This window comes from Triticum urartu, chromosome 4A (assembly GCF_056163025.1).
Source record: "Triticum urartu cultivar PI428250 chromosome 4A, HENAU_Tu73, whole genome shotgun sequence".
Taxonomy (NCBI): domain Eukaryota; kingdom Viridiplantae; phylum Streptophyta; class Magnoliopsida; order Poales; family Poaceae; genus Triticum; species Triticum urartu.
In genome coordinates, this window is record NC_141876.1 from 413,723,030 (window position 1) to 413,748,205 (window position 25,176).

The following is a 25,176-nucleotide window of genomic DNA, read 5'->3' on the forward strand; positions in this document are numbered from 1 at the left end:
GGAGATGTCACTTCATGATTTTTGTCGGGTTTATTTGATCCCTTTCGAGGGCAGCGTAGAGGAACCACATCGTGACGATGTGGATGGGTTTATTGATACCATCATTGTAGGGGAAACGAGGAAGGTTTCCGACGCACGAATTGCTAGCATACACTTTTCTATTCTACGTTACTTTGCTATATTTGCTAGTAGATGCTTAATTGGGCACGGAAACTGTGGAAACTTGAGTGCCCCTGATATTGTTATTCTGTGCCATGCCTTATTTCCTGATGACACATTCAGTATGGGCGCTATTGTTGCAAAGCGGTTAAATCTTAACCGTACTAAGGGCCCTGTCCTTGGAGGCATCTTCGCCTCGCGCCTCGCTGCACACTTTAACATACCTATTAGGCATTATGAGAAAGAAGAAAAATTGTTGCCCCCTATTTATCTAGATTATAAGAGTATGGTAGCACATGATTTTATTGTTAAGAATAGGGAAAATGCGCTTAAGTACAAATTAATATTTGGTAAAAATCATCCTGAGACTATTACCTTGCCTGCTCCTTCCTTGTTTGATTTATCTGCAGGCAAGTACCTTGTTCCGTTGGAGGCCATTCACGCCGACCGGAACCCTACACCAGCTACAGAGCTAGAGCCGGAACCACAATTTGATCCTCCACGACAGTCTGATTACCAGTGGGATCCGGAGGTGATTGCCAACCAGTGGCAATCCGAGGCTTCTTCACAGTATGACCCCAACTATTACTTTGGATATCCGCCAGGCCAGTCGTGGCCATAGACCAACTTAGGCTAAAAGCCTAAGCTTGTGGGGAGTACATATTTCTCACCGACATTACATTCATGCTCACACACTCATTGCTAGTTGTCCGTGCTCATACTTTTTCATTGTAATATCCATGCTAGTTTATTTTCCTTTTTATGCTTCCTTCTTGTGTGTTTAATAAACCTTAAGAAAAAACAAAACAAAGTAGTTATAGCTTTCAGCTAGTTTACTTTTCATGCCTGTAGTAGTAATAATTAAAAAGAAAACCCAAAAAGATTTCTCGTTCTTCTTTTGCTTGTTGGGAGCTTTCCCGTGTAAATAGTTTTATTTCTTTTCTTGTTCTTTGGGGGTCGAGAGGAGAAGACCATAATGAAAATGTTAAAGTGGCTCTCATATGCATTATTGTTGATCTAACAAAGAGCCCATATTACCTTGTCTTCTCTCTTGAATTGAATGCTTGAAGATTCCAGCTTAGTCCAATGCACGTGCACTATTATTATTATTCATACTATTCAACCGTGCAAGTGAAAGGCAATAATGATGATTATATGATGAACTTATTGAGATGAGAAAAACTGGTATGAACTCGACCTCTCTTGTTTTTGTAAATATGATTAGTTCATCGTTCCTGATTCAACCTATTATGAATAAACATGTTTGCAATGACAATTAGAGATTATAGTTGCTTATGCCATGCTTAATTAGCTAGGAGCTTATAATGGTTTACCTTGCCCGACATGCTATTAAAATGGTTGTGATGTGGTATGATAGGGTGGTATCCTCTTTTGAACGATTCGAGTGGCATGACTTGGCACATGTTCACGCATGTAGTTGAAACAAAATCAACACAGCCTCTACGATATTTATGTTCATGGTGCATTATATCCTACTCATGCTTGCATTCGGTGTTGATTAATTTTAATGCATGTTCATGACTGTTGTCGCTCTCTAGCTGGTCGCTTCTTAGTCTTTTTCTAGCCTTCACCTGTACTAAGCGGGAATACTGCTTGTGCATCCAATTCCATAAACTTCAAAGTTATTCCATATGAGTCCACCATACCTACCTATATACGGTATCTACCCGTCGTTCCAAGTAAATTTGTATGTGCCAAACTCTAAACCATCAAATAAACATTCTGTTTTGTATGCTTGAATAGCTCATGTATCAACTAGGGTTGTCCGTATCTTCCATGTTAGGCGGGTTATTCTCAATAGGAGTGGACTCCGCTCCTCACTCACGAGAAAATGGCTGGTCACCGAGATGCCCAATCCCATGCTTTACGCCAAATCAAATCAAAATAATTGCAAACAAAACTCCCCCGGGACTCTTATTAGTTGGAGGCACTCGTTGTTTCGAGCAAGCCATGGATTGATGCTTGTTGGTGGAGGGGGAGTATAAACTTTACCATTCTGTTTGGGAACCGCCTATAATGTGTGTATCATGGAAGATATCGCCATCTCTCGGTTGTTATGTTGACAATGAAAGCATACCGCTCAAAATATTATTCATATCTATTTCAAAACTGAGCTCTGGCACCTCTACAAATCCCTGCTTCCCTCTGCGACGGGCCTATCTATTTACTTTTATGCTGAGTCATCATCCTCTTATTAAAAGCACCAGTTGGAGAGCACCGCTGTCATTTGCATTCATTACTGTTAGTTTACATTGAGTATGACTTGACTGGATCTCTTTTACCATGAATTACAATGTCTAGTCAGTCCTTAATCTTTAAAGGTGCTCTGCATTTATGTTTTGCGGTCTCAGAAAGGGTAGCGAGATACCATCTTGTTATATTATATCATAATTGTTTTGAGAAAGTGTTGTCATCCGAAATTTATTATTATTGCTCGCTAGTTGATCATGCCATTGATATGAGTAAACATGAGACCTAAATGTTATTTTGGCTATGGTTAGTTCATAATCTTTGCTGAAAACTTGAATGCCGGCTTTACATATTTACAACAATAAGAGCAAACAAAGTTTGCAAAAAAATTTATTTATCACTTTTAGTTTATCAACTGAATTGCTTGAGGACAAGCAAAGGTTTAAGCTTGGGGGAGTTGACACGTCTCCGTCGTATCTACTTTTCCAAACCCTTTTGCCCTTATTCTGGACTCTAACTTGCATGATTTGAATAGAACTAACCCGGACTGACGCTGTTTTTAACAGAATTGCCATGGTGTTATTTTTCTGCAGAAATAAAAGTTCTCGGAATGATCTGAAAATCAACGGAGAATTATTTTGGAATATATAAAAAATACTGGAAGGAAGATCCACGTTAGGGGGGCCTCCACCTGTCCACGAGGGTGGGGGGCGCGCCCTACCCCCTGGGCGCGCCTCCTGCCTCGTGGGCCCCCTGACGCTCCACCGACCTCAACCCTGACTCCATATATTCACTTTAGGGGAGAAAAAACCCAGGGAGAAGGATTCATCGCATTTTATGATACGGAGCCGCCGCCAAGTCCTAAACTCTCTCGGGAGGGCTGATCTGGAGTCCGTTTGGGGCTCTGGAGAGGGGAATCCGTCGCCATCGTCATCATCAACCTCCATCACCAATTTCATGATGCTCACCGCCATGCATGAGTAATTCCATCGTAGACTTGCTGGATGGTGATGGGTTGGATGAGATTTCTCATGTAATCGAGTTAATTTTGTTAGGGTTTGATCCCTAGTATCCACTATGTTCTGAGATTGATATTGGTATGACTTTGCTATGCTTAATGCTTGTCACTAGGGCCCGAGTCCCATGATTTCAGATCTGAACCTATTATGTTTTCATCAATATATGAGAGTTCTTGATCCTATCTTGCAAGTCTATAGTCACCTACTATGTGTTATGATCCGGCAATTCTGAAGTGACAATAATCGGGACCACTCCCGGTGATGACCGTAGTTTGAGGAGTTTATGTATTCATTGTGTGTTAATGCTTTGTTCCGGTACTCTATTAAAATGAGGCCTTAATATCCCTTAGTTTCCAATAGGACCCCACTGTCACGGGAGGGTAGGACAAAAGATGTCATGCAAGTTATTTTCCATAAGCACGTATGACTATATTCGGAATACATGCCTACATTACATTGATGAATTGGACCTAGTTCTGTGTCACCCTAGGTTATGACTGTTACATGATGAACCGCATCCGGCATAATTCTCTATCACCGATCCATTGCCTACGAGCTTTCCATCTATTGTTCTTCGCTTATTTACTTTTCCGTTGCCATTGTTACCATCACTATAAAATACCAAAAATATTACTTTTGCTACCGTTACCTTTAGCTACCGTTACCACTACTATCATATTACTTTGCTACTAAACACTTTGCTGCAGATATTAAGTTTCTGGGTGTGGTTGAATTAACAACTCAGCTACTAATACTTGAGAATATTGTTTGGCTCCCCTTGTGTCGAATCAATAAATTTGGGTTGAATACTCCATCCTCGAAAACTGTTGCGATCCCCTATACTTGTGGGTTATCAAAGCCGCCATCGTGCCCATCCAACACCGAATTGAGGCTTTCGCCCGGAGACAACCGCCAACTCCAAGAGAGCGAGGGAGATGACGAACACGCCTCGGCGACGCCTCCAAGAAGGGGAATGACAACCATGGTTGCCATCGCCGCCGGTCCGATAATAGCCGTGCAGGATTTTCATCCTGCGCGTCGCCCATCTCCACACCTCCAAGGACTTGGCAACAACGCCCAAGTAGTCTCGCACCGCCGCCACCGCATCACCTTGCCGAGGTAGCCGCGGAGCCAAGGACCAACGACCGATCGCACGACAAGGGGAAACGTGGCCACACCACCAACACCCAACCTGGACGGAGAATCACAGCCACCCCACTCCTCCGGCAAGGTCCATGATCGCCCGCTCCAAGGGACGGCCTTGACAACCAGGCCCCCCTTTCCACGCCATGCATCACCACCGCTCACCACGCTGCCCAGTGGGGGCAGACCGCTCGCTGCTCGCCAGGACTCCATCCTGGCTGAGCCTCCATAGTGCCGCCACCTACCTGACCATGGGCTCGCGCCGCCGCCACCAGGAACGTGATACCGCACCGCTACAAGTCCTCGCCAGACCCTCTCGCTCCACCAGGCATCTTGCCATGCTCCAGCCGTCGACCTCGCATCCGACCATAACAGACTGGCCTAGCCCGAACCCCGCAATGTCGAGAGGCGCCGCACCCCCCAGCCCACGCACTCCGCCAGGACGCGCTGCGACCGCCCAGACCCCCGAGAACCACCGTCATGGATGGAACAGAAGCCCCTAGCGCCCCCACACTAGAAGAGGGCGAGACAGATCCCGCCGACACTGGCATCGCATGGGCTTTGCCCGCCGGGGCCCGCCGACAGCGGCGGCTAGGTTGGAGCACCTAGGTCGCCCGCGGGGAGGCGACACAGGGGCCAGGGAGGGGAAGGGAGTCGGTCTTTGTTTGCAACGGGCTCACATTTAAATGTTTTCACTCATCGAATAGTTGATATGCTATTATTTTGAGTACCGCGGACTTAAAAAGACAGGAGCAAACATTTGGGGGAAGGATTGGATGACCGGCTCCCGTATTTGGGTCCGAGGACGAGTCCACGTACAAATACCGTTTTCATTTTAAGAATCGGCGCTCTGGAACTATTTCCACATAATAAAAGAAAACAAAGTCCAGTTTATACAGTAGCAAAACAAAACAAAACCCTTGTTACGACAGTACGAGTACTAAGCAACCCTCGCTGTGTGCCCCATGGCAGACACACCAAACAGTCTAGTGGTGTCATTCATTCACACTCTTGAGTCTTGACAGCGAAGCATCTCTGTTCTGCGACACAGCCAGAGCAGCCGCAGCGCAAGCGGAGGCATATTTCTCGTCGAAAGAGTTTTAAAAGCCCGAACAAATGCGCAGGTAGAAGCCAAACCAAATCTTTGTTTTTCTATTATTTCCCTTTTCCCCTCCCCTTTTCCACTAAGACCAAGACGAAACACTCATCCTCCCAACTCCACCTGCTTCGCTTCCTCTCCACTTCACCAAACCAAACCCTCGGGTGGGGGAGAGCGGAGCAGAGCACAGCGGAGCAGAGAGGAGATGGCGAGCGCAAGCAATGCGCAATGAGTGGCGGCACCCTCGCCTTCACTGCTCCTGCTTTTGCCTTCTACTAGCTGCTGCTCGGTGCCTCGGGTTGGCGCAGTGGGTGGGACTGGGAAGGGGATTCATTCCTTCGCGCCGCGCCTCTCGTCGGCCACGCCTCCACCGCCCGGATCTGGGCCGCAGCGCCGAGATCCTGAGCTCAGATTCGTGAGCTCCCTCCCTCTCTCCGGTACGGCGTTTTCTCGGGTTTTTACCGGGGTGTCCGTTGATGGTGATGTTTGTTGGCTAGTGCAGCCAGCGCTGCACGGATTTGTCCTGAATTGGTTTGGTGGTGGATTATCTGTCGGCTCAGGTGGCGGCCATGGATTCCCCGGCTGCCGGTGAAGGACAGCGGTTCAAGCGGATTCCAAGGCAGCCTTGTGGCCGGAACCTGGAGCTGGATCCACTGGTACGTCTCGCTCCCTACTCCTGCGTGTTTCCTTGGTTTGGTTGTGCCAATGCGGCTCTCGTGTATATTTCGTTTTGTCGAGTGTTGTGGTAGTGCATACAATGTGGTACTACCTGGGAAGCCCCAGAGTTTGAAATGACATTGAATTGTGTGTGCTCCAGATCTCTCCGCATTCGTTGCTTAGGGTTTTGGGTTTCTTAACGTGCGCATGCTTCAGTGAGAGGAGAGCTGAGGAGTTTAAACTGATGTTGTTGGTATTAGTGCCAGTGGTGAACTGCTGCTTGCTATGTGCTGCTCATGTCAAACCTGCATTGCAGGATATAGTTGTCTAATCTCCTTATTTCCAGGGCGCTTCTGTTGGGGTTTTCAACAGATAGCTGATCTTTTCTTATGCTTAGCCTCACAATGCTATGTTGGTTTTTGGTTTGCTGCTATTTTGGGAATGAGCTCATTGAGTGGTCCATTTTGGATGTGTGCCCATATCTGGACAATGAGTTGAATTGTTCACTGTATTAGTAGACCACCAAGAATGGAACCACAGTACTTGACCACTACTATATGATCCATGGCTATACGTTTTCCATCGTTCTCACGTATGGCATTCCATGATAGAGCTATGTCCTTAGTATCAGTATTGCACATCTTTAGTGGCTGATAATTCAGTTTGCTCCTTTGGGTTTCAATCAGGAAAAAGTAACAATTTCCGGCTGCAATTTTGAGAATTAAGGATGAAAAAGCTAAGCTTCTTTCTGTTTTTTCAGCTTAATGAGAATTTGGAACAGTGGCCACATCTAAGTGAGCTAGTACAGTGTTATAACGCTGATTTTGTGAAAGATGACTGCAAATATGGACGCTATGAGAGTGTCGCGCCACCGTCCTTTCAGAATCAAATTTTCGAGGGACCTGACACCGACATAGAAACAGGTAATCCAACATCCTTGTGACTGGATTAGCTTCTTATACATGGTTTACTTAATATTTTTATATATTTGCTTTGTCATAGAATTGCAGCTTTGCAACGCTAGGCATTCCAAGCCTGAGGAAACTACTGAGGATGATATGCCAAGCACTTCAGGGAGGCAAATATATGAAACTGAACCATCTGCTTCATCTTCAAAAAAAGTAAGTGCATATTCACTAGATTTCTGTTTTAGGTGGATTCTTACCATATGTTCTCTTTCTTGCCCCTCTAGTAGCAGACTACATGCTAAACTAATTTCTCTGCGGTTTAACCCTAGTGCCTTGGTCCTCAACTCCTCATATGGGATAATAAAAACTATATTGTGAATTGCTCATACATGTATTTATCTTGTCCTTGTTTCAGCTACTACAATACTTTCCTGTTGAACTTTTGTTCATTTGTATCACTTGTGTCGATCCTTTATGCGTTCAGTCGACTAGTACTTTTTCACTTCGTTTTTTTTACTTCCTGTGCAAAGTGCAAACAAGGTACATTCCACAGTACTGTTGACTTGAATGTTTCTAGCAGAAATTAAGCTGTGACCTTTCTTAGTTTAATGCATTTGACCAATTGTCAATAGCATATACGGTATGAGGTTTGTCATCTTGATGTCAGCATTAACGACATGTTGCCCTGCTTGTTTTTTCAGCATTGTACTCTCTCACCTTTACCGGCATATGAACCTGCATTTGATTGGGACAATGAGAGATCTTTAATATTTGGCCAACGCCTGCCAGAAAGTCTCCCTGCAACACACAGCAGGTTTGCTTTAAGCTGCACACTCAAGCATTACATCTCTTTGCTTTTGTTTGCACTTCTTACTCTGGGCAATCTTTGTTACTACTTACTGGTCACATGTTATAACTTGATCTCTACTGCTTGCAGTGGATTGAAGATAACGGTCAAGGTATTGTCTTTGTCATTCCAAACTGGATTAGTCGGTGAGCAAAAATATTATTTCTATGTGTTTGTTCAACACTTCTAAACTGCAATATGTTCTCATTTATACTTCGCAGCATGATGACTGACCTACCTTTTGGTAATGTATCATGTGCAGAACCTTTTAGCGGTACAATCTGCTTGTACAACAGAGATAGGAGAGAAAAGCTATCCGAGGACTTCTACTTCCACATACTTCCAACAGAAATGCAAGATGTAAGGAGCAACGTTTATTACTCCGTTCGGGGCCAATATTTCTCCTCTAAAATTTTGCTACTGACACCGGCAGATAGAAATAGTTGTAGCTTGTCAAATATACTGAAATTCCATATTAACATAATTTAAATCGCTGACCATTTTCATCCCTTTCGCATTTGACCAGGCTCATATATCTTTGGACCGTCGGGGTGTTTTCTCATTGGACACCCCTTCACCATCAATCTGCCTTCTGATCCAGCTAGAAAAGGCTGCTACTGAAGAAGGGGGAGTAACTCCTTCCATTTATTCCCGTAAAGAACCTGTAAGAAATAAATCTCCCTCCTTTAATCGCATGTTCCATTACTCTAATGCTCAGTTTTGTGACAGGTGCACTTGACTGAGAAAGAGAAGCAGAAGCTGCAAGTTTGGTCTCGAGTCATGCCATACAGAGAGCCATTTGCATGGGCAATGATTCCTCTGTTTGAAAACAACCATGCTGGTGGTGATGCTGCCTCTCCTAGCAGCCCTTTAGCACCAAGTATGTCAGGCTCAAGTTCTCAAGATAGCATTGTGGAGCCTATCTCCAAACTCACTTCAGATGGAAAACTCAACCATTATTCAAGTGGAAGTTCTGTTATTGTTGAGATATCAAACTTAAACAAAGTGAAGGAAAGCTACATGGAAGACTCCCTCCAAGTAAGCATTATAGCTGAGCAAAGTCAGTTAATGTTGTTACTTAAGTGATTATTAACTAATTAATCATGCCAATTCTTGTGTCGCTTGTAGGATCCAAAACGAAAAGTACACAAGCCAGTGAAAGGTGTGCTAAGGCTAGAGGTGGAAAAACTTCATAATGACCGTAATGAGGCGGATACCATTTCTGAAGGTGGGAGCATAACCAATGAATTGCATGATGCTGGCGAGCTCAATAATGGCAGACACAGCAGGAATAGCATTGATGGGATCCACAGTTCTCTGAATTCTAGTGCCATTGTCAAGAAAGATACACACCAGAATGGTCAAAGTTCCAATGGAGAGAATGGCAACAATGTAACTAGACGAGTTCCTCATCCACCTCTTGTGTTCAGTTCTCGATTTTGAAACTTATGTTGTAGGATTTCATGTCTTTTCTGTTCATGTGAGATGCATTCTTTCTTGTTACAGTTTCAAGCTTTTGACTTTCGGATGATGGCCCGGAGTGAACCATTTTCACAACTTTTCCATTGCCTCTATGTGTACCCATTGACTGTTAGCTTGAGCCGCAAAAGAAATCTATTTGTAAGGGTAGAATTGAGGAAGGATGATTCTGACATACGTAAACTTCCAGTAGAGGTTTGTTCATGAAGTTATCATACCCCTTTTGCTCTGTTGGTGGTGTCTGTTCAATGTTCTAAGTGACTAGATATATGGGGTTTCAGGCTGTCCATCCAAGGGATCAGAATTCAACACTACAGAAGTGTGCCCATACCCAAATTTCTGTTGGCACAAGAATGTCTTGCTACCATGACGAAGTTAAGATCAGTCTGCCTGCTCTATTGACGCCCCAACATCATCTTCTGTTCACATTTTTCCACGTAGATCTCCAAATGAAACTGGAAGCCCCTAAACCAGTATGCCTTCTGTTCCTTGTCAATTAGGACACATTAATACAGTTGGTTTATCTCTTCATGTTTATTTTGCTGGTTTCTAACATGTTTGTGCTCCTTCAGGTGATTGTGGGATATGCTGCACTTCCACTGTCGACACACATTCAGTATGTATTAGATTGTCATCTTTATTTTTGTATACACGAAATGATTAAATGGAACTAGTCTGAGCCTGTCGCTTCATACGTGGGATCACATTCAAGTCAACGCGTTATGAATCATGATTTATTTATCATCTTAACTTAACTCTGTTTATGTGACAGAAAGTGAATATATGAACTAAGACGACTGAGCATTGTGTTTGTCCGCTGCTTATTCGTCCTAGGACGACTGTAACCGACTCCCTATCTTTTCAATGAAATGAAACACAAAGGTCTTTTGCGTTTTCTCGAAAAAAAAGAATATATGAACTAAGCTTTCTTGCTAAAACTTGTGAGGTGGTCTTTTATAGTATTGTTTAACTCGTGAAGCTTTATTGCCACCTAGCTTGGCTAGCTAATTAACTAACCTTAGTAAATTTAAAATTTACTCCTGTTACTTGTGCAACTAAGAAGTATGTAAACACCATGGTGCTTGTTCACTAGCAAGACTGCAAGTGCATACTGCTTACTGTACTTTCTAGCACAATGTCTGTATGTTGCTACTTGCTATGGGTTAAAAGAGCTTATACATGTTAAAGAGGATATACTACTGCCTCTGTCAGATCAAATCATCTAAGGAGTAAAGATAATAAAAAATGGGAGCTGACTGCCTTCTGCAATAGCAGTTTGGCCTTCTGCAATAGCAGTTTGGACATAACATATGAACGTACTTCTGGGCATATACCTTTTTTTTCAATGTAATGTTGAAGGGCCATCTACTCAGTTCTACTTCTACCTCAAGTTTGACGAGGAACTCTGAAGTGCTTGCAGTCTCTTAAATATTAGCGTGAGTTGATGAGAATGAAATTGAATTTGATATGTAGCAATTTTTGAATCCAATAGGTTACTTTCGGATGTGTCTTTGCCAATTTTACGAGAGCTTGTTCCGCATTACCTGCAGGAAAGTGGAAAGGTTTGCTACTTGTCCTGTTTCCTTTTGCTGTTTTTCTACCGTGATTGCAGAATTATCCTCAAATGCATTTGCTGTAATAGTACCTGAAAGTTGCAATTCTTATACAGGAAAAAATGGACTACCTGGAGGATGGAAAAACTGTTTTCAGGCTGCGGTTAAGACTTTGCTCTTCGTTGTTTCCAGTTAATGAAAGGATAAGGGACTTTTTCGTTGAGTATGACCGTCACACACTACATACAAGTCCACCTTGGGGTTCTGAGCTTCTTGAGGTATCCTTTTACCGCTGAATGGCTTAGATTGGAGCTTCTGATGTTAGTTTCTTTCATGATCCCTCCCCTGCTGAATGGCTTTGATAATAATATACCTTTGAGTTATGCCTGGATGATACCTATTAGAATATGTAAAAAGATGGAAAAAGTTGTGCAGTATTTGTTATGTTCTACATGTCTAATTAGATATGGAATATGGCCAAGTTCTAGAGCATAGAGGAAATTATCTGTGTTGAAGTGTATATGTGGATTGCCTAGCCCTTTCCATCAGTTCGGACTTTTGGTTGCGTTGGCTAGTGCATGAATCTTAACATGGTATCAGGGCCCAAGGTCTTGTGTTCAAGTCCTGGCTTTCGCAATTTAGGGTGTTGAAGTGTATTGTGGATTGCCTAGCCCTTTCCATCAGTTCGGACTTTTGGTTGCGTTGGTAGTGCATGAAGCTTAACATGGTATCAGAGTTAAGGTCTTGAGTTCAAGTCCTGGCTTTTGCAATTTATCTAAAAATTGTTGTTCCCCCCTTTGTGTCCACGTATAGGCCTCTTGAACCGTACCTCTGAGTCTGTCCACGTGTTGACTTTCCGCGTCACACGTGAGAGGGGGTGTTGAAGTGTATATGTGGATTGCCTAGCCCTTTCCATCAGTTCGGACTTTTGGTTGCGTTTGCTAGTGCATGAAGCTTAACAATCTGCACTGTGTATTTCAATATTTGTTTGTGGCATTTTGCACAAATTTACATTGTGTTGGTACTTGCACCATATACCGACGATACATATCTCTAACCTTATTTTTTGGGGGGGTTGCAGGCAATAAATAGTTTAAAGAATGTTGAATCTACTGCATTGTTACAATTTCTTCAACCAATACTCAATATGCTGCTACATCTTATTGGCGATGGTGGTGAAACCCTTCAGGTTGTTACTTTGCTTATTATGTTTCCATTCTGCATAAGCACATGCGCCGTTTTGACTGAACTACATTTCTTGCCGAGTGTTTATATTGATGATATTACACATTAGTTTTGACCCTATAGATTTATTTTTCTTGCAGGTTGCTGCATTTCGAGCCATGGTTAATATTCTAACCCGGTAATTCCCTGTTTTGCTGTTCGGTTTGTCCTCATCCCTCTGATATTTGTGTGCAGCTGTGCACCAGTTTCTTTCAATAGCTCTAGCATTCCATGTTCGTCCAACTTCTCAAAATCCTAATTCCAAACATTTAGACGGCCTATCGTTTGCTGGAGAAAAAAATAAAAGAATATTTGGATGGCTTTTTCATCTCATGTGTCATGAAGTCTGATTCTCTTAGTTTGTGCTCACTAAAGTGGTGCTGCATTTTGAGCGAAGTATAAACTGTTAAGTTTTATATTATGTGAGCGCTTGCTGATTGCACTTGCATATGTTGCAGCACAACAAACAAGGATGTGGGAAAGCTGTTAACATCATGTTGCCATATTACCATATTTGTCTTTAGAGGCCCTATCACACAAGATCTTTGCGCTCTTCTCTCATCTTTAGCAAAATCTGAATGTCTGGCTTTAATTCTTTAAAAAAATATTTTACGATCCCCCCAGTAGAATTATTCATTCAGGAGTCATGACCATGTATGTACCTTAAATTGTGTTAAAGTCGATGCATTTCTATCGCAGGGTGCAACAGGAATCATCTGATGGAGCTGGGAGAAATAAGTTTCTCGTTAATTATGTTGATCTTGCTTTTGACGACTTCGGTGATCGGCAGACACCTGTATACCCTGGTTTGTCTACTGTTTGGGGCAGCCTAGCTCGTAGTAAGGTTAGTATGGATTTCTTCTCTCTGCTTGAAGTAATGAAATTTGAGTTCGTTCTACTTTATTTCATGCCGCGTTTAATTTTTTATGTATGAACCTGTTAATGCATGGGGGTAAACATTCATCTGCGGATGGTCATAATTGACTACTTGAGGTAAAATGGTGCTAGGTTACTGGGGTAAACATCCGTCTGAATGAGGGTGACGATTTGGTGAGGACTATACCTAGAATAGTCAGCCAAGTGTGCAGGACTTAGAGACTAGGTTAGACTTCTTTGTTATTCATCTTATGATAATTCCCTTATATAGCCATCCGCCTAACAAGGATATCTAGTGCAACCAATAAACTGGAGACAATCATATCAAGGGGAGTGCATGGCAGGACGTAGAGAGACTATGATAGATTTCTTTGTTGTTTACGATGTAAAGGATGATAACACTTATATACCACATCACTTGCACCAATAATAAGTATTTGCATCAGCGACTAGTTAATATAGTGGACTTGATTATTAACCTTTTGCTTTTACTGTTATTTGCAACTCAATATATCCTTTTTAATGGTTATTTTCTTACACTTTTCTGCTTCAATTGTGTCTGTTCATTCAATCTGCTTACTTTTAACAGAGATGCATCTTTCTGCTGCTCTGCTTCACCATTGTACACTTTTGTCATTTTAGGCTAAAGGTTATAGAGTTGGACCTGTCTATGATGATGTGTTGGCAATGGCTTGGTTTTTTCTGGAGCTTATTGTAAAATCAATGGGATTGGAACAAAGTCGTCTCTTCTACCACAATCTTCCACTTGGTAGGACCAACTAGCGAGCACTTATAGCTGCAGTCATTAGTATATCAGTATCAATACATAAATACTTAATTAGACTACGTAATATGGTCCTAATTGTTTGCTGCCATGTGCTAGGTGAAGATGTCCCACCGCTGCAGTTGAAAGAAGGAGTCTTCAGATGCATCATGCAGCTATTTGATTGCCTTCTAACTGAGGTTCATGAACGCTGTAAAAAGGGTTTAAACTTGGCGAAGCGCTTGAACAGCACTCTTGCTTTCTTCTGTTACGATCTTTTATCAATCATTGAGCCACGCCAAGTTTTTGAGCTGGTAATGCTGGACATCACATTTAAGTTTGTCCCTCCCCTTGCTCGTGAGGAGCTTCATTCCAAATACTGATATGCATAACTATGCATTTGTGTTCTTCAGGTTTCATTGTATATGGACAAGTTTGCAGGGGTTTGCCAGTCAGTCCTCCATGATTGCAAATTGACATTCCTGCAAATAATATGTGATCATGATCTTTTTGTTGAGATGCCTGGTCGGGATCCCACTGATAGGTAGGTCCCACTCTAAATTCGTGGATTACCAAGCTAGGGAACTATAAATACTCCAGTTTGCCAAAACTGTTTTAATAGACCAGCAATGTCGTTCAGAGCCTTTGGTCTCCTAATACTCTTCTTACTCCAAGTTCTTTTAACTACCAAGACATTTTTTTACGTTCTCCATAAATATAATGGCATGATGATTTTATACCTTTTGTGTCCTCTAGTCCTTACAATGATTACACTTTGTTTTACTTAAACATTACCAATCCTGGTTTATTCTTTGCTTCGATGTTAGAATAATATTATGTGCAAATATCCTCTTGAAATTCCAATCAAAAACACTTGTGAATGTCTCATGCTCTAACATGCTGCAAATTGTGGCAGCTTTTTATATTTTCTGATGATTTTTTACTATGATATCCCCTTTGCAGGAATTATCTCTCGTCGGTTCTGATTCAAGAGATCTTTCTCACCCTTGATCATGATGATTTGTCACAGCGAGCGAAAGTAAGCATCTCAATTGAGATCGAAGTGCTTTGGTCTACATCTCAATGCATTACTTCGCCATCTCACATATGATGTTAACTCATTCTTGTTTTGTCATTATTGTAGGCGGCTCGTATTTTAGTTGTTCTTATATGCAAGCATGAATTTGACGCGCGATATCAAAAAAGTGAAGACAAGCTGTACATTGCTCAGCTGTATTTTCCTCTTATAGGACAGGTTTGAGATATTCACATCACAATTAACTTCCTTGAAATGAATATCAATAATCAGAACTCTGTTTCTCTGCAAGGTTTGGCATACACGCGGTTCTTCTTACAGTTTCTTTTCCTGTGAAAAACACCTTGCAGATTCTTGATGAGATGCCTGTGTTCTATAACCTAAATGCCATTGAAAAACGTGAAGTGCTAGTGGTCATTTTGCAAATCATAAGGAACTTGGACGACACAACTCTTATAAAAGCATGGCAACAGAGCATTGCTAGAACCAGATTGTTCTTCAAGCTACTTGAAGAATGTATAACCCATTTTGAGGTTCGTACAACCCTTTTTTATTTAGAATGTTGAAGTTTTTGTCATTGTTATCAACTTCTGTGACTGAGTGTGATGTTTCTACACTTCAATTATAATTCTGACTAGTAAAATCTCAGTGCACAAAAGATTTCTGACGGGGTGTACAATTTGTTTGATGATTTGCAAAGTACTCTTGGGTGACTGGTCGGAGTGGTATCTGAATGACTGAATCCAACTTTTTTCTGGCGTTCCTGTTGGATGTTTTGACTTATTCCAACTTAGACAACACACTCTTCTTTTAACTGGTGGCACTATTGCATGACAGGGTTCTGAATCTTCTTTGTTACCATAAAACCACGTTGATTCGCAATAGTTTATTCAGAACTAAACTAAATCTCCCGAATTCTCTCTGCAGCATAACAGAACAGGAGACAGCTTGCTACTAGGTTCTAGTTCTCGGAGCCCTGATGCTGAGCGCCCTGCGTCCCCCAAGTATTCTGATCGGTTATCCCCATCAGTTAATGCATATTTGTCTGAGGCTTCGCGCCATGAAATAAGGGTATGGTGCCAAATTATTTATAGGAGCCTAATTTTCCAGCAGTAGTACTTTTACCTGTACTTTTCACAGGGTGAACAGTTTGAGTATGAATAAGCTCTGACATGCATGAACTTGAATCATGTTGGCTTTCTTGGTATGTCTCAGCATTGTTGGTTACTGTTTTTTTTTGGTGGCAAAGTTAAGATGCTATTGGAGAGAATGTGGACAGTAGATATCCTTATAAGAAACTGATTGGACTTGGCTTGTGTTATATTCCAAACAGTTCATTAAGTGTGGTTCATGTATATCAGTTTATGAAATGCGCATCATTTGAAGTATAAATAAAACATTAGTGAGTAAAGGGTTATATTCTCGACTGTGTTACCATGTGGCTAGCAAGACTGATTAATCAGCCAAGTCTTTCTCACTACACTGGTGCTCCACTTTCAGCTTTGGCCATTACTCTTCTTGGCATGGTTTTTTAATGCCACTAGGATCACATAATTCTTCAGAAGATGCCAACTGACAAAGTTTATTATCTGGCCCTGAAGGAGTAGTTTACTTGAGTGTCAGAATAAGGCTCGACGTCCACTAATATCTACTGAGCCTGCAGTGGTGGAGTTGAGCCTGTTTCATGCTAGAGAGTGATTTTATTTACTTGTTCTGAACACACATACTTTGTAGGAGATGTGACGAAAAATCATCATGAGAAAAATTGTTAGTTATTTGTCATGACTGCTATTTAATGCAGCCCCAGGGAACACCGGAAAATGGGTACATGTGGAACAGGATTAGTCCTCAGCTAAGTTCCCCAAATCAACCCTATTCATTGAGGGAAGCACTTGCGCAAGCGCAATCTTCAAGAATAGGATCAACAGCCAGGGCATTGAGAGAGTCCCTACATCCAATACTGAGACAAAAGTTGGTAAGTATTACATTCCCATGTGAATCTTGTGGTGATTTAAACTTTCTTCAGTCTGACAGAAAATTCCTACAGGAACTCTGGGAAGAAAATCTTAGTACTGCTGTGAGCCTTGAAGTCTTGGGAATAATTGATAAGTTTTCAGTTGCTGCAGCTTCTCGAAGCATCTCGACTGACTATGCTAAGCTAGATTGTGTAACATCTATCTTGATGGGTCTTTTATCTAGGAGCCAGCCCTTGACTTTTTGGAAAGCTTTCCTTCCTGTGGTCTATAATATATTTAGTCTCCATGGTGCAACACTGATGGCAAGGGAGAATGACCGCTTCTTGAAGCAAATTGCTTTTCATCTTTTGCGACTTGCTGTATTCCGAAATGATTCTGTTAGAAAAAGGGCCGTTGTTGGGTTGCAGATCCTTGTTAGGGTAAGCTGCTTGCTGAATTTGAGTTCTATAAAATCATGAAACGACTTTACCTGATACAGATGTTTTTTTTGTGCCTCTAGAACTCATTCAACTATTTCAAGAGCACCACAAGGCTGAGGGTCATGTTGACTATTACTTTGTCAGAACTGCTATCTGATGTGCAAGTAACTCAGATGAAATCCGATGGATCTCTTGAAGAAAGTGGTGAAGCTCGGCGTCTTAGGAAATCACTGGAGGAAATGGCTGATGTAAGGAGTAAGGATCAGTTGAATGATTGTGGCCTTCCTGTTACTGCACTGGAAGTGGCTGCTGAAGGTTCCACAGACAATAGGTGGTCTTGGGTAGAGGTTAAGCATCTATCAAAGTGTCTAGTCCAGGCCCTTGACGCTGGCCTTGAACACGCCCTTTTGGTAAGCAAGTTTTGGCAAAATAATCATTACTGTGCTATCCATAAAAGTGATGTACTACCTCCGATCCAAAATAAGTGCCCCAGTTTTGAACCATTTGTTCATGTCATCTGGACAACCGAAACACTACTAATATGTGATTATACTTTTAGTGATGTCATTTTTATGCATCTGATTTTCTTGATTAAGTATTGAGCACTGAACCTGTAAATTTTAATGTTCTTTTCAGGGTTCTGTAATGAGTGTGGACAGGTGTGCAGCTGCTGAGGGTTTCTATAAGCTAGCATTGGCCTATGCCCCTGTTCCGGATCTTCACATTATGTGGTTACTGCACCTTTGTGATGCACACCAGGAGATGCAGTCATGGGCTGAGGCCGCGCAGTGCGCAGTTGCTGTAGCTGGTGTGATCATGCAGGTTGTAATGTTAACTTCTGTTCTTCTATTCCTTTAATTTCTCTGGAGTTTTATGACCTTCGAACCCTTCTTACAGGCACTTGTTGGAAGGAACGATGCTGTGTGGAGCAAGGAGCATGTTGCCTCCCTCTGTAGGATTTGCCCTATTGTGGGCACTGATATAGGTGCAGAAGTAGCTGCAGCAGAAGTTGAAGGATATGGTGCATCCAAGCTTACTGTGGATTCGGCCGTCAAGTATCTTCAACTTGCGAACAAACTCTTTGCACAAGCTGAGCTTTACCACTTCTCTGCCAGTATCCAGGAACTTATCATTCCTGTGTACAAAAGCAGAAGGTCTTATGGGCAGCTGGCTAAATGTCACACGTCACTCACAAGCATATATGAGTCAATTCTTGAACAGGAGGCTAGCCCTATCCCGTTCATTGATGCTACCTACTACAGAGTTGGATTCTATGGGGAACGATTTGGCAAGCTCAATAAAAGGGAGTATGTGTTTAGGGAGCCGCGGGATGTTCGTCTGGGTGACATTATGGAGAAGCTTAGTCATACCTATGAGGCTAAGATGGATGTGAATCACACGTTACACATCATTCCTGACTCGAGGCAAGTCAATGCTGATGAGCTGCAACCTGGTGTATGCTATCTGCAAATAACTGCCGTTGATCCTGTAATGGAGGACGAGGACTTGGAGAGCAGGAGGGAAAGGATTTTCTCTTTATCCACTGGTTCTGTTCGTGCACGTGTGTTTGACCGTTTCCTTTTCGACACACCATTCACAAAGAACGGAAAAACGCAAGGTGGCCTAGAAGATCAATGGAAGAGACGCACAGTGCTCCAGACAGAGGGTTCCTTTCCTGCTCTGGTAAATCGTCTGGTGGTGATAAAATCTGAATCTCTAGAGTTTTCACCTGTGGAGAATGCGATTGGAATGATTGAAACAAGGACAGCTGCATTGAGAAATGAACTAGAAGAACCACGGAGCTCTGAAGGTGATCAATTACCAAGACTTCAAAGCCTGCAAAGGATACTCCAAGGAAGTGTGGCTGTTCAGGTAAGGGCTGTGATCCTGCATCTCTGCGCAATATGAACCAGCTTAACTTTGTTTGCTCCTCTATTTCTTTGTATTGCTGATTTTCTCAAAATGTTGTGGTGCAGGTCAACAGTGGTGTATTAAGTGTGTGCACCGCTTTCTTATCTGGCGAGCCTGCAACCAGGCTCCGGTCTCAAGAACTGCAACAGCTGATAGCTGCATTGCTTGAATTCATGGCTGTCTGCAAGCGTGCAATCCGTGTGCATTTTAGATTGATAGGGGAAGAAGACCAGGAGTTCCACACGCAACTTGTCAATGGGTTTCAGTCTCTTACTGCTGAGCTTTCTCACTATATTCCTGCCATACTTTCGGAGCTATGACTGTAGCAAGGTGGCAGGCAGTTAGGTAGCATGTGAATGGTTGGTTGATTTTTCAGTTGGGGATCTGCTCCAAATGTTCATATTTCGAGTAGCTTTGGTTGTATAGTTTGAGAACTAACCGGGGCCTTTGCATTTCTGCTGTGTCACGATTTTGGGGTGTAAAGTATATGCAACTTCTTAGTGTGATGTACCTGGATCATCGTGTTTGTTTGTGGTTTGCTGACAGTGATAGGCAACTTAGCTGGTAGCTGTTGGAGCGGCATTATTATTACTATTATTATCATTATCATTATCATTATTATTATTATTATTTTATTGTCATTATCGGGTGTGATGACACACACTGCAAATTAGCCGCTGGAATGGAAGTGTTTCTTCGAAAGCACGAGCTATTAAAATTGTTCATTTAGAGAAGTACGTTTTCAGTATACTAGATGGTCTTGCCTTGTGCTCGTGCCCTTATGGCCTTATTTACGAAACAAGTTGAATGCTTGTGGTATCAGATATTAAGATCGTGGCTACCAAGCGATACGATAAAAATCTCAAGTTATCAGTATGGTGTGCGGCACCTGTGTAGTACGTCTACAAAACATGCATGCCCTAGCGTCATACCAGCTCAATGCCTTGCATCGGCATGCCAGTCATTCGCACTTACAAAAAAGATGCAGTGCATTTTCCATTCGAGGAGTTCGACAAGGTTTATGTACATCAAAAGCAAATGCTGCAATCTAACGCTACAACATAGCATCTGGTGCGACCCAAGCGAAGTTAGATCTACATTACAGTTCACTCACATGTTGCACTTACAGCTGAGTAAGGCCGCACCATCAGAAATCCTGAAGAACTGGGAAACCCTCATCAAGCCTCTGGGTGGCATAGGCTCCTTCACACCCCATGTGGATCATCCAATCCAGAAGAATACTCTGCTGAGCTACAGGTTGCACATGCACAGCAGTGTTACAACTTCATGAGTGGAGGCTCGGCGAAAAAATAAGAGCACTGTCTTCGGTACATGAGGTGGCTGCTGAAGCTTGTTATGCCACTACTGCAGTCAGCTGATCAGGTTATTAGGATGGGCATCTAGATGTAGCTGTCAAACCGTGTTACCGTTTTTAACTTCAGCCTTCTATACTGATCAATCGGGCACCCAAGTGTAGTGTTTATGTCTCTGTATGTTTTAGCTTTTCCCTTCTCTTTCTAGCAGGCCCGAGACACTCATAAGGATTTGCATAGAAGTAGTCCTCTTCCTTAGGCTGCCCTGCGATGACTTTTCTTCTCGTGGGCTGGCTCATTCGGCCCTCATGTAGCTCCTTGACAGCAGTACAGAATTCATTCCATGACAGCTCCTGGTCTTCAAAAAGATCTATAAGCTCAACCAGCTTCTTCCTATCAAGCTGTATAGTCCTGTGGAAGCCCATAAACCTGCATTTGCAACATATACACCTCTCAGTTAACCTAGGGGTGTTCATTTTACTCTTGCTCACTATAGCCGCGATTCTTCAAAGCAAACATCTACATCCACACGATAGCTGTACACTAGACTTCCCACCCAGCTAATCATGTCATAATAACATATAAACATGGTGGGAAGAAGAAAATATGCTCATATTAGGAAGGTCAGATAGACATGCCTGCGGTGTCCTTCCACAACTTTAGCCATGTTTCCATCATTACTGGGAATAAAAACATCACTCGCGACAGAAACAAGATAGTCCAGGGCTGCCATTTGAGTCGAGTGTTTTTGGAAGAGGTGTAGCTCATCTTCAGATAAAAGCATCTCCTTACGCACCTACAGTTTGAATATCAGATAAGCATCATTTTAATGTTAGCAAGAAATTCTGGATGTTAAATTATGATCTGCTTACGATGTTAGGGAACTCTGCCTTCAACGCAGCTAATCTTTTTTCACCACCGTAGATTTCACCAGAGGCAATATATATCCTAGTGTCCCTGGGGATACCAAGAGCTTTGAGCACTAATGTTGTTTCCCCAGGTGTAAGCGGGCAGAGGCCCTCGAGCCTTTTCTTCTCAGAGTCTATTTCCTTTTCTTTCCACCAGGGATATGCATACCTGAGGTCCAAAGAACAGACAGAAATGAACATTCAATACAAATGATGGGAGGAGAAAGTATGGTTAACTGAAAAGCTGTATCGCCGAAGGAACCTCATTCTCGTGAGCTCTGCTGTTTCTTGACCAGAACATCCGTGTGTACAGCCAGAGAAGGCGAGCATATCCATCTCATATCTCAGATGAAGCACAACAAAAGATCCAGTTTTCCTGAGACTCGATATCATATTGTTGCCTAGGGCCTCAATGGATGGTGTAAATCTTAATGCATTGTAGTTAACATGGCAGCGAAGCTTTTGGAGCTTCAGAGGAAGGCCATTGTTCGCAAGGCGAGAATCTGTCCTGCTAAAACGTATAACCTTGTGCTTTCGTACAAGAGGCAAGATCTGGAAGGAAGACAGCTCTGACAGTAAGAATCAAGCAGAGGATAGGACAGAAGTATAAATCTATCTCTTGGAGGAAGATTACTTCTAACCTGTCTCAAATAGTATTTCTCACTAGACCAGCTGACTGGTTGCATTGATAATGGAACTTTCCCATTAAACTTATGTGGGAGTTCTCTGATAACCTTCACCTCATCTCTTAAAGAATAGATGAAATGATTCACATCAAATATATCTCCAAAATCACTGCAAAGTACAAATACATCGAGTCAGCAATTGCAAGTTCTAACTGCATAATCAACCACCAAAAGGAAGTGTGAGAACCACACACCTAGGATCAGCCCAGAAGGATTGCTTATCAAGTTCAGGTACAACCATGGTCAGATTCAAATAGCGTGCTACAGTTACCATGTCACATATCTGCACAAGAGAAGCTTTCGTGGAGCATTAGCAGAGCATAATTGGACGCTAACATTTCAGTAACACAAGACCAGAGAGTTTGCATTCATTACTGACCGCAGCTCGCATTTGGTTCAGACCGCCATTGCATGAAACAAGAAGATAACCGTTACTTCTGTAAGATCCTACAGGAGAGAAAGAAAGATTTACTCTGCCTGAACTTATCATTGTGGCAGCGTAAACAGCTCTGCTACTATCAACACCACTACCAGTTGATGCTGCATATATGTCAAAATCAAACTACACAGTAGACTCAGGTAAAGATGAGGAAACTGTATTCTTGAGCAATAAAATTTTCTGCAAAGGGAGCTACAAACTGTTTCTGTTGGATGTATCACCAACATGGTGATTAGAACATCACCGTGTAACAGGGAAAAACTTCCACGTTGCCGAAACATAAAGTTTTCCTTAAATATAAATACCAATTATCTCCATGTCTACAACAGATATTAGACCTAGCATTCCCAAGCAAACGACACAAATGCACCTTGTCAACAAGCCAAAACACAAATTAAGACCCCACTTTTTGGCATAACGACTCGCATCACAGGACCAAAGCGACCCCAACTCATCAACTAACTGGAAACAGCATAAGACAACACCAAACAATCAATTATTCTCTAGCCAGTCTCCGTCACAAGAGCCCATCGAAATCCATTTTTGACCAACCCACCAAATCGGCATTGAAAACTAAAAGAACCAAGACATGCACTAATTAAGAGAAATCATGCAACTATGAACTCACAACTTCGGCAATCATGAATTTCCAAACATCCCAATGGCACCAGATTAACGATCTACACCAAGAATGACTCAAATTGGCTGGGCTCGTTCGTTCAATTCCCGGTAAACGATTCGATCCTATCTAACGAATGCTGTCAGTAACCACATTTGGGCTGCCGCTACTGAGATAGCGAGCCCCTCAACGAAGGAGGACGAGAGTAGGTAGGACCAGATTCCAAGAACCCAACCCAGAACAAAGAATCGCCCAACGGCGAGATCAAGAAGACAAGAACCACTTACTCCTGGTAGGTAGAGCTGGGGGTGCAAGGTCCCCTACATCGTCGGAGGCGACGGCGGTTACGGCGGAGGCGGTTGCAGAGGTATTGCGGTTCCCTATGCAGGACGGGCGGGCGGCGCGGAGCGGCGAGAGGGGTAGACCGAAGAAGGTGGAGAGCTGGAGGAGCGCCGTCCAGAGCACTATGCTGGAGGCGACCCGCACCGCCCAGCGCAACAAACCGACACCGCCTATGCGGCGGCGGATCACCGGAAGCGAGGCCTTTTGCTTGGCCATAGGGGCTTCCGACTCCTATGGCCACTAACTAGTGGTCGTGTATACAAGCGCAGGATGGCCAGGAGCGTTCGTTGTTCTACCACAGACTGGGCTTAACTGCAGGGTGGGTGCGATTGGTAGTACTAGTAGTAATTAGAGTAAATTCCGGTTTTTACCCCCTATTTTTACATTTTTGACAATAATTACCCCGTTTAGCGAGATTTCATCCGTTTTACCCAATTTAGCAAAAGTGTTGCCACAGTTTACCCAGTTTAATATTTTATGAGCATTCTGACACGCTGATCCAATTGTGTTACCATGTTTGATATTTTTGGAGTTGATGGTATTCTCCTATTATTTATAAATCAGATCATTCTTCTATTATTTGCAACAGATCATGGAAATACACTACTATCAAAATTTATTAATATAGACTACAGATTGCTCGAAAACAGGTTGAATGATGCTTCCCATTTATAGATAGCACCAGGACCTTATAGTACAGCTGAATAACATCACATGTATAGATAGCTTCACTAGTTCACAACTGCAGAAGCTTCAGAATACACCAAACAGTAGCAGTGGCACACACACCTTGTCAGTCTTCACCTTTCTTAGCTCCTACACCTTGCAAAGCTCTCCATCTAGGATGCTAACATCATCTTGTCCTCCATCACTTCCAGGAGCTGTCACAAACCACAAAAATCATCCTCCATCTATCCGCCTTACAACCACTGAAGGAGATCTGGGTTACTCTAAAATATATTCTGATAAAGGTTTATCAAACTGAAGAAGTAAAAGAATTCCAATATTCAAAATGTTGAAAAACACTTTAAATCAATGTACCTCAATTACAGAAGGGTGATATATATAGACATGATCTTCTAATAAGCATCTTAATTTTGTCCGAATTAAACGCCTAACCAGCAAATGTATGAGTCAGGAAAATTTTAGAATACACAAATTGCTGTAATAGAGATGGTCAAAATAATGTGGAATGGGGTATGACTGAGAGGGCTTGTTTGTTCACCAACCTTGCTGATTTGTTGGACCAGACGTCGCCATAGAACCGCCATCAACTGAGCACAGACTAATAGGGTCCCTGCTATGTCGCCAAAGTAGGAAGAAGAACTAAGCACAACCTGATGCGGTCACATACATGATTAGTTTTTTAAGTATATCAAATTCATAGGACTACGCCGACGTCAGCGAACTTGACGGGACCATCGGATTCCACGAGGTCAATTCTTGCCATGATGTTGTGGCCATACAGCCCGGCCCGAGGAGGTATGAAAGCGCATGGCCAGGACCTCAGCACCCGCCACCGTCGCCGTCATCGTCGCCACTGCTTGACAATCCTGAGCAACGGTTGGGGGCGAGCAACGCAAGCGAGA

The 25,176-nt window shown here is 42.7% G+C and overlaps 2 protein-coding genes across 4 annotated transcripts; one reads left to right on the plus strand and one right to left on the minus strand.

Moving 5' to 3' along the window:
- Positions 1–5,582: 5,582 nt before the first annotated feature.
- On the plus strand, positions 5,583–19,921 carry SPK1 (guanyl-nucleotide exchange factor). Of its 3 annotated transcripts, XM_048714786.2 has the most exons (31): positions 5,585–6,068; positions 6,192–6,287; positions 7,049–7,211; positions 7,291–7,409; positions 7,898–8,010; positions 8,134–8,189; positions 8,306–8,403; positions 8,570–8,707; positions 8,773–9,081; positions 9,172–9,435; positions 9,550–9,717; positions 9,804–9,995; positions 10,095–10,138; positions 11,015–11,084; positions 11,192–11,353; positions 12,157–12,264; positions 12,401–12,438; positions 12,999–13,143; positions 13,818–13,944; positions 14,059–14,252; positions 14,352–14,482; positions 14,902–14,977; positions 15,083–15,193; positions 15,325–15,507; positions 15,902–16,045; positions 16,776–16,949; positions 17,022–17,369; positions 17,450–17,779; positions 18,006–18,191; positions 18,267–19,241; positions 19,346–19,921. In XM_048714786.2, the coding sequence occupies exons 2-31, from the start codon at positions 6,201–6,203 to the stop codon at positions 19,598–19,600; spliced, it is 5,508 nt and encodes a 1,835-aa protein (XP_048570743.1). In that variant the 5' UTR covers positions 5,585–6,068; positions 6,192–6,200; the 3' UTR covers positions 19,601–19,921. The 3 variants fall into 3 exon arrangements, with proteins under 3 accessions (XP_048570741.1, XP_087374628.1, XP_048570743.1); XM_048714784.2 differs by having other exon boundaries at positions 5,583–6,068; positions 16,776–17,369; XM_087518502.1 differs by having other exon boundaries at positions 5,583–6,046; positions 6,134–6,287; positions 16,776–17,369.
- A 323-nt stretch (positions 19,922–20,244) lies between these two features.
- On the minus strand, positions 20,245–23,884 carry LOC125551530 (rhamnogalacturonan I rhamnosyltransferase 4). Its single transcript, XM_048714787.2, has 8 exons — positions 23,533–23,884; positions 22,567–22,634; positions 22,382–22,470; positions 22,143–22,296; positions 21,764–22,053; positions 21,466–21,670; positions 21,232–21,389; positions 20,245–21,022 (listed from the first exon to the last, which is right to left on the minus strand). The coding sequence occupies exons 1-8, from the start codon at positions 23,801–23,803 to the stop codon at positions 20,761–20,763; spliced, it is 1,497 nt and encodes a 498-aa protein (XP_048570744.1). The 5' UTR covers positions 23,804–23,884; the 3' UTR covers positions 20,245–20,760.
- Between the last annotated feature and the right edge of the window lie 1,292 nt (positions 23,885–25,176).

What these genes read in the sequence shown, in the direction of transcription:
- SPK1 (XM_048714784.2), top strand. Translation starts at nt 6,201, where the DNA reads ATGGATTCCCCGGCTGCCGGTGAAGGACAGCGGTTCAAGCGGATTCCA. An exon ending in ATTTGTCACAGCGAGCGAAA is followed by an intron (nt 14,978 to 15,082) that starts GTAAGCATCTCA and finishes TCATTATTGTAG; the next exon opens with GCGGCTCGTATTTTAGTTGT. An exon ending in ATTTTCCTCTTATAGGACAG is followed by an intron (nt 15,194 to 15,324) that starts GTTTGAGATATT and finishes AACACCTTGCAG; the next exon opens with ATTCTTGATGAGATGCCTGT.
- LOC125551530 (XM_048714787.2), bottom strand. Translation starts at nt 23,803, where the DNA reads ATGGCCAAGCAAAAGGCCTCGCTTCCGGTGATCCGCCGCCGCATAGGC. An exon ending in GCAGAGCTCACGAGAATGAG is followed by an intron (nt 21,671 to 21,763) that starts GTTCCTTCGGCG and finishes TTTGGACCTCAG; the next exon opens with GTATGCATATCCCTGGTGGA. An exon ending in GTTGTGGAAGGACACCGCAG is followed by an intron (nt 21,023 to 21,231) that starts GCATGTCTATCT and finishes TTGCAAATGCAG; the next exon opens with GTTTATGGGCTTCCACAGGA.